The 8265-nt window shown below is 48.1% G+C and overlaps 1 protein-coding gene across 1 annotated transcript in view; it reads left to right on the top strand.

Annotated features, from left to right (window-relative positions):
* Positions 1 to 2358: 2358 nt before the first annotated feature.
* The window catches only part of LOC135902977 (lysosomal aspartic protease-like), a 42230-nt gene continuing 36323 nt past the window's right edge, over positions 2359 to 8265 (top strand). The window contains exons 1-2 of the mRNA XM_070527566.1: positions 2359 to 2612; positions 7482 to 7566. Of these exons, the coding sequence (XP_070383667.1) occupies positions 2533 to 2612; positions 7482 to 7566 (165 nt within the window). The 5' untranslated portion in view covers positions 2359 to 2532. The remainder of the gene's footprint in view (positions 2613 to 7481; positions 7567 to 8265) is intronic.

Genomic DNA, 8265 nt, shown 5'->3' with positions numbered 1-8265 from the left:
AGTGACGCCAGACCGAGCCCACGGCGCTCCCCTTATAGAGCTTCCCTTGTAGCACCACACAGTCCAGTCAACGCCCAGGGCGTTGACTTCCCGCCGCCGCGTATAAGCGACGCCGACCGCTGATGGCTGGCGACACGAGGCTTTTTGGTTCCAGGCTCGTTCCCACGCCTCTCCGTTGCTCGTAGCCGCGTGTCTTGAGAGGCCGTGCGTGCTTTCTTGAGTCGGCGCTTCGCAGGTGTTGTGTCGGCGTCCATTGTAGCCTTGTCCTTCGAATCACTGTCTTCGAGCGTCGCGACGGCCTCGCTTAGTGCGGTCTTGAGTTCAACTCTTTTCTCACCAGTCCCGGACACACTTACTGGCAGCTGCTTCCCTAAAAAGTGGGCTTCAGATGGGCGCTCTGCCGAATCTTCCTCCTCTTCGTACTTTCCTGTCGAAGCGTCTACCACAGTGGCGTCTCCTGCCCGAGTGTCTGCAGCCCTGTTCTCTTGCGAGCCTGCATAGCTGGTGGACGCCGCCACTGCGACCGCGTCGCTGATGGACGCCACCATCCCAGCCACGCTCTCCTCTTCGTCGATGAGCATCTCGCCCCGGTACACTTCACCGCCTGCGCTTGCAACTCTGGCGTACGAGCGAGTACAATTAGCCTGCATGTGCCCGAATGCTCGGCAAGCTGCGCACCTGGGCACTCGGCATTCACGACGGATGTGTCGAGTATTGGGACAAAGAAGACATAACGGGGCATGTCCAGGCACAACCATTAGCGCAGTACCGCTACCAAGACGCATCTGATGCGGGATGCGATCTGGTGTGACACCCTCGCGCAGCAAAAGACACACTAGACGAGTCGTTGACTCGGCGCCCTCAAAGTCCTCAGCCGTCCACCGATCACTGATGACTTCCTTTACCTCGTCATACTCTCGGAAGGCTCGTCGAATGGTCTCAGAGGTGACGTGGAACGCGACCCAGTGTAGCTTAATCCTGAGCTCTTGCCGCACCGGATCAATGATGAGGCATGGCTGGAAAGCCATGCCTCATCAAGGCCACCACTGGAAAGACTGGCACTGCAGTCTGCGTGGCGTGGCATGAGGGATCACGTGGGCACCGCTGCGGTAGGTACGAGTCTGCAATGTGGTACGAAATATATTCGCCTTCCTGAAAGCGCTTCACGAAAGCTTCCATCTTAGAGTTCAGAACGATAATAAGAGCAACGCCCCTGCATATTTAGCACTTTTTATGGGACATTAAACTGAGTCAAGAATGCGGTGTTATAACTTTCTTCCCAGTCACAGTGAATATGAAACACGAAGAGTAACGTATCGTAGAATACTCAGTGTCGCTCAGGAAGCGGGATTTTTCTGGCAACACTGAGGGATTATTCGCACTCAAATTTCGCTCACACATGGAATTATGTCGTCGGCTTTGTTTGCTACGATCTATGGGTGCTGAACGAGTGAGTTATCTGTGGAATAAATCGTAAGTGCGCATCGTTGCAACATTAACTAATATAATAGTGGCGTCATCTGTCGCTGTCATTCCAACTAAGGAAAGAAATATGTTTTCGACGTTTCTCCGTCGTCGCAGACGCCGCACCTGTCCCATTTCGTCACGAGGGGGCACATAGGTACCAAACGACCCACAAGTCAACCTTGTTAAACTTGATCCTGACAATACGTGACCATGTATGCTCTGAAGGGTGCCTGAAACTCCCTGAAAGGGAGTTTCAGGCGATGGAACTGCTTGTGTGTTCCTAGCGCTACCATTTGTGCTTTTAATTAACCACGCTTAATTTGGTGCAATGCAATGGCAAAAGCTTCCCACATTATGAATGCTTGTATATGAGTGTAGCCTACACGAATTATTATAGTTACGCTCATTACTCTAAACTATTCGAAAAGGATTCAGTATTCCATTCTGGAGTCCATTTATATTCGTTTCTAACACTATTCAATCTGTGCTGCTAATTTACTATTTAACGCAGATGACTACGAAAGACAGGTACTTCAGTACAGTATCATGCATGTATCAGTAATGTTAGGGGCGCCGAATAATGAGCGCAAGTTTCCGATTGATTTATTTCTGACGAAATTTACCTAATTAGCTCCCATTTTAACGACTCAGCAACATTAGAAAGGTATGACTAGGTAAAAGTATTGTGGAAGCTGAAAAAAAATATATTGAAACAAAAAACAATGAAAGAAGGCTTCCAAATCTAAGCAAATCATTCGTGGGGAAAACATATGAGTACGCGTGAAGGACCGTCTTCTTTATCCGTTGGCGGTTTGACTCTGCACTCGTTGATCTCTGCCCAACGGGCGCTTCGTCAGGGCACTCATCGGGTCCACGAAGGTAACGCTGCTAGCCAAACAGGGCAGACGAAGCAAAGAGCTTCGCTCGAGCCCTTGGAGTGTACGCGTAAGCCGTTCCCACAGATAAAGGCAGATCGCTGCAGCAGAGCGTGCCCTTCAGAGCCCGTGCAACGTGCGTACGTACTGGCTAAGCGCACAGGTCAGTCAACTTGTACATTCAGAAGCCATGAAGCTGCTGGTGCTTCTCGCCATCGTGCTGGTCACCGTTATCGCGGTGAAGTTTGCCAACGCGACTAAGCAACTCAAGTGAGTACCATTACATAACAATCCTGTATTTCCTCAAATTTTTCGACGTTAGTTGCCACATTCAATTCATTGAATTTGTACCTTATGTTGCTTAGAGTTGGCCATCAGTTTTGTACTTTATCCAGGACGTATGATAACTGCTTCGTCTCGGTATAGTGCACACACCAACCCTGAGATTTAGAGTCCTTTTCTAAAGCTTTAAAGCCACTAATGCTTTGAAGCCATGGGAACCTGCATTATTGTAGGATGCTGCAGAGATCGAGAGCGGAGTGGCTTTGGAACTTTTGAGAAAGACTGCATTTAGCTAAGCGGTGGTCCGTACCATCAGGTATAAACACTGGTTGTGGTAATTATGTATATGTAAGAAATGGAATTCGAGACGAGCTAGTAAGCAGCACCGCTTTTGTGAGTTCGTGCTCCGCGCAGCAGGATCTTTGTGCGCGGTTGCTTAAAAATTTAAATTGTGGGGTATCTAAGCTGCACAGTGGGCTACGAGGGACGCCGTAGTGCAAGGCTCCGGATTAATTCTGTCTACTTGGAAGCCTTTAATGCACACACAAAGCGTGGTACATACGCGTCCTTGCCTCCATCAATGTGCAGCAGTCGCGGCCTGAAATCGAGCCCGCAACCTCGTTCTCGGCAACACAACGTCATAGCCATTGAGCCACTGCGGCGGATGCGAGGTTACTTGAAATACAGTTTACGATGCGCGGTATTTGCCGTAGTTTAGATCTCTCTCGCTCAAACGTTCGCTCTAAAATTTGAAAGGGAATGCTGACAGTTCCTTCAGAGGGAGTAACTGCTCGTCCCGTATTGGACTCCATTTTCTACAGTTTTGTCACCCATGAAGTAAGAGAACTCTCTATATAGTTCTCGTACACCATGAAGGTTCTCGTACTAGGGAACTGGAGAACGCTCGGGAACCTAGTTCTCGAACAAGAGTAATCTTATCGGAACTCTGTGTTCCTCGCATATATTGTCCAATTAAGTACAGCCGGGTGTCCAAGCTAATTTTAACCAGAGTTTAAAAATATGCAAATGCTACGTAGCTGCACAGAACAAAAGTAATGTTGTTTGCCGTCGCTTGGAGATACTCAAACTATTTTTTTCATTCCGCCTAATTAGATTATTCGTCTTAATTATTCAATCAACTTCTCGACTATTATAATTAGATGAAAAATATTGTAAGGCGACATGAAGAACTCCCGACACGGCTTTCTGTTGCTCAATATGTGCTACATAAGTGTTTTTTTCAAGCATGAAAGAAGCTCGCGAATACGGGCATTGCGCCTCAACCCGCCAGCCACGCGGCAATATTGTGCCTATTTGCGGGCCTCTTTCACGCTCGGGAAAACACTTTTATGTAGCACGTATTGAGCGACAGAAAGCTGTGTCGGGAGCTCTTCATGTCGCCCTACAATATTCTCAATGACACTTTTCATATAACTATAATATTTGAGAAGTTGAATAATTAATTAAAACTAATTATCTAATTAGGCAGAATGAAAAATAATTTGAGTATCTCCAAGCGACACCAAACTACATTACCTTGGTTCTGTCCAGCTACGTGGCATTCGCATATTTTTAAGCTGGTTAAAGTTAGGTGGGACACCCTGTATATAGTCTTAGCATACTCGCAGCCAGAGTGACGAGAGAGAGAGAGAGAAAGAAATAACATTTATTTATTTAGCCGGCAGGTTGGGCGAGGGACCAACCCCGCCTAGATGGCGGCCAGAAGCCATTGAGCTCTAGTGGCATCCTCGGCCTACTGGACGGCCAAAGAGTCTCTAACCGAAATATTTTGAGTTTCGGCTCTGGTTCGGGTTTACGTTTTTCGTTTCAGTTCAGGTTCAGCTCCGGATCGAAAATAGAATGTGGTTCAAACCGGTTTGCAGCATCCTGAACCGAATCATTCGGGTTCGACCCTGTTCGAAAAAAAAAGGCATTCGTTTGATTCCGGTTGGAAAGCGTTCATTGCTTTTAGGGAAACATACAAGTTCCCTTGACTACTAGTTGTGTAAGACTACTGTAGACAGTTTTCCTTTACACGCGAATTACTCTGGAAAAAAATATCGCGAAAATGTTGCGTCATGTAGAGTTGCATCTAGGGGTCGGAATTTGTGCATGCAGTGGCCTTAATTGGCGCCCGGTGCGTATATGCAATGATATAGCGCCACCAGTGTTAATCTTCGTTGGATCTTAAAGTGCGCAGGCTTGTGATCTATAATGTGCAAGATGAAGTAAGATATCGCCTAGTCTACTGCTAACTACTCACATTTTACGTGTTAATTTTATTTTAATGGTTGAAGGCACCTAGTTCCAAGAGAGTATTTAATATGCAATATAATTTTGGAAAACCGGCTGCTGGGGTAATTAGTACACGCACATAGCTCAAAACCGTGCACGAGAACAAGGCAGGACGACAGAGGTGACTGGATAGTTGCTCAACTCACAACTAAGTGTACTCTGTACAAGTTATACGAAATGCACCTGTGGTGGTGAGTAGGAGTGTGCGTTGTATGGAGGTGAGTTTTGAAGTGAACTGAGAGGCCGCAAGTGCTCGCCACCGAACGGGCCATAGATAACGGGTGGTTCAAAAGGCGGATGTCAAAAGGGGGCACAGAGTAATGCATTTTGAAAAAAGCCGCAGTTTCGCCCGAAAGGCGAAGCATCGATTGCCATAGCAAATTAGTAGACAGCTATACGAAGTAAGGACAGTAGTTTTATCGACCGTATAAACTTGTAAGCATTCGCTCACTAACTGAATTAACAAGCATGGTGTAAGCGCGCACAAGAAAACATGAACACATCCCACTCGATGAGCGCGAACACTCGCTGTCAAAATGCTACGAGCGGGCAAGCGCGGCAGCAGCAGCGAGCGAAGTGACCTTCGTGCGGTCTATCGCTTCAACGCAAGGGTGGCGAGAACACAGCGCGCAAAAAGGTATGAGCCGTCTACAGATCCCTTTTCAGATACGGCGAGCGCGACCGTGCAAAGTACGCACTTTTTGGCGGAGTTGAAGCCGCCCCCTCCCTCCCACACTGCCTCCCCGCTGCCGCCACCGAAGTCCCCTCCCCCTCCCTCCCATCCACAACAGCGTTTCGCATGACGGAAGACAGCGCGTTTGCGCCCGGCTTTCCTGCTTTGCACGCGCCAGATTGAGCCGCGATCGTCGACTTCGCTCGCACGCTTTCACTCGCACATACAGCATACGACGCGCGGCGACGGTGTTATCGCAATTGGGCTTTTTACGGGACATCACGGCGACGCCAACGGAAAAAGAAGCGCCTGGAGTGTCCATATAATTGCCCCCGCAAGAAAAAGTGCTACCCGTCGTGGTGGCGTAGAGGCCAGCGATTTCCCTACACACGCTATTGTTTTTGCGAAGGCACCCTCATAAGTAGTAGCGTTTTTTGTTTTGTTTTGTTTTTTTTATGCGACGGGTACTTTTATTGAATAGCTCGGGAAGAGGGGCATGTACGCGGAGGGACACATTGTCTATAGCTGGCTTGTGGAGGAAGAAACCACGACGACCGCCAGGGCTAAATAATGTCACCCAGGCAACTACAACGACAGCGGTGGATCTGTGTCCTGTGATTGAGGAAACCCCGGGGGCAATCGTGGAGCTTTCTGTGGAAGCACTGCTCTGAGAAGGATGAACGTCAGCAGAGAAACTTCCTGAAGATGGCACTTTCATTGATGCATAACCAGACGAGAACAAGAGCAACCTGACGCATCAGTTAAGCAAATACAAGGACAACCTTCGAAAGCGACTTGTCGACCTCACCAGAAAACCGATTTTTGTGCGTGTGCCTGTCGCAAAAGCAATCAACAGTAAACTGGAGGGAACTCCTTTCAGCAGTTAGCTTGCCGTTCGACGAGGAACATGGGAGTAATTCAGACGCGGAGTGGAACATCTTCGACTACTGAAGGAGGATTTCACATCCACAACATATCCACCTTCGCTTTTCTTTGTTCCCCTCTTCGTCGCTATGTTTCCCAAATTGCAAAATGTTATGAGTCATCTTTTGTTGCTACCCATCATCACAGCCACCACCGAGCGCTCCCTTTCTGCCCTCAACCGGTATTTGTCGGCAGAAGGAAACCGCCTTCCCCCTTACCACATGAATGAGCTGCTGAGCATCACCATTGAAGGCCTGGAACTGCCAGACGCCCGAGGTGCCACTGACAATGACTGATGTGCTTTCTTTTTTTGCCGATTTTTATCGAGAAAGTGGCGAGATGTTATAGCAGGAAACGCAGGAGGATGCAACTGTTCGGAATGTGGTTGCGAATGCGCACATGTATTTGTGGGAGTTCAGCACTTGGAGCACAGGGTGCGCCAAGTGCTGGTAGCTTCGTGTGCGCTGCGTTCTCGCCGCTAGTTCGCGTTGAAGCGAGAGGCAGCACGAAGGTCAATCTGCTCGCTGCTGCTGCAGCGCCTGCTGTAGCGCGAGTTCATTGAGTGAGATGTGTTCATGTTTTCGTGTGTGCGCGTGACACCGCGCTTGTTAATTTAATTAGTAAGCGAATGTTTACAAGTTTATACAGCTGATAAAGCTACTATCCTTACTTCCTATAGCTATCTACTAATTTGATATCGCGATCGATGATTCGCCTTTCGAGCGAAACCAACTTTTTCGTCCTTTCATTTCCCTTTATAATTTCTTAATTTCAAATAGTAGAACAAACAAGCAATTCACCCTATGCTTTCCTTGGTGTCATTGTCTGTTGGCTTATGATTTAGACTTTATGCGAGACATCGCGGCGACGGCGGAAATTCGCCTGGAGTGTCCCAATAATCTCAATAAAATAAAAATGCATAGGCACTTTGTTTTAGTGTTTTTAATCATGCCTGATCTTTGCAGGATTCCCCTGATGTACGTTGGCCACAACCACACAACTTACCAGGGGAGGTCGCCGCAGACGGAACCTCTCAGCTGCGACGCAGACGTAAGGATCATGGTCAGAGGACACAATGTGTTCCTCTGTCGCAATAAAGGCATCCGTCGCGGTGCACGCCTTTAACGCAAGAGGTGTTGTCGGATCTTGGGGTATAGTTACTGATGCTTCTGCTTTGCGCGCGACAAAATCACTTCGGACTTTTCTGTGTGACACAGCGAGTTTATTGCATTCATGGATCTCTTTTAAAGCGAAGCTTGTATTGGCTCGAAAATTTCGGTGGCGATATGGTCACGCCAAAACCCACTTGCTCCTAGAGCAGAGCAGCTGCGGGAAAGTGCGGTTTGATGAGTTGACAGCTGTGCCGTCGCCAGAGCGTGAGTCATTAGACAGTTTTAGTTTAGGGTACGCAACTACAGCGTACGCTATACGCGGTAGTATAGCGTACGCTAAGCAGCGCACGTTTGTTAGTTTTAGTTGCCCTGCGAGATATTCGGATCTCAGAGGCCCTATGCCATCGTTGCGGCTATCTCCCCGACTGGAGCGATAGGTGGCGCTGACATTTCGAATGTTGCTGATTGGTGAATTGGTTGGTGAATGAATAATTGGTGGAAGAAAAGTAGGGAAACGACAAAAAACGGAGACGTACAAAAGCAAAGTTCGCAATAGGAGGGTAAGAAAATGGGGCGGTGGGAGTTCAGTGTTTTTTTTTTCTTTAACTTGGGTAGGACATTAGGCAGTATAATAGCA

Source organism: Dermacentor albipictus, chromosome 1 (genome assembly GCF_038994185.2).
Source record: "Dermacentor albipictus isolate Rhodes 1998 colony chromosome 1, USDA_Dalb.pri_finalv2, whole genome shotgun sequence".
In the NCBI taxonomy this organism is placed as follows: domain Eukaryota; kingdom Metazoa; phylum Arthropoda; class Arachnida; order Ixodida; family Ixodidae; genus Dermacentor; species Dermacentor albipictus.
The sequence above is the reverse complement of the archived record's forward strand: the minus strand, read 5'-3'. Positions and strand labels throughout refer to the sequence as shown.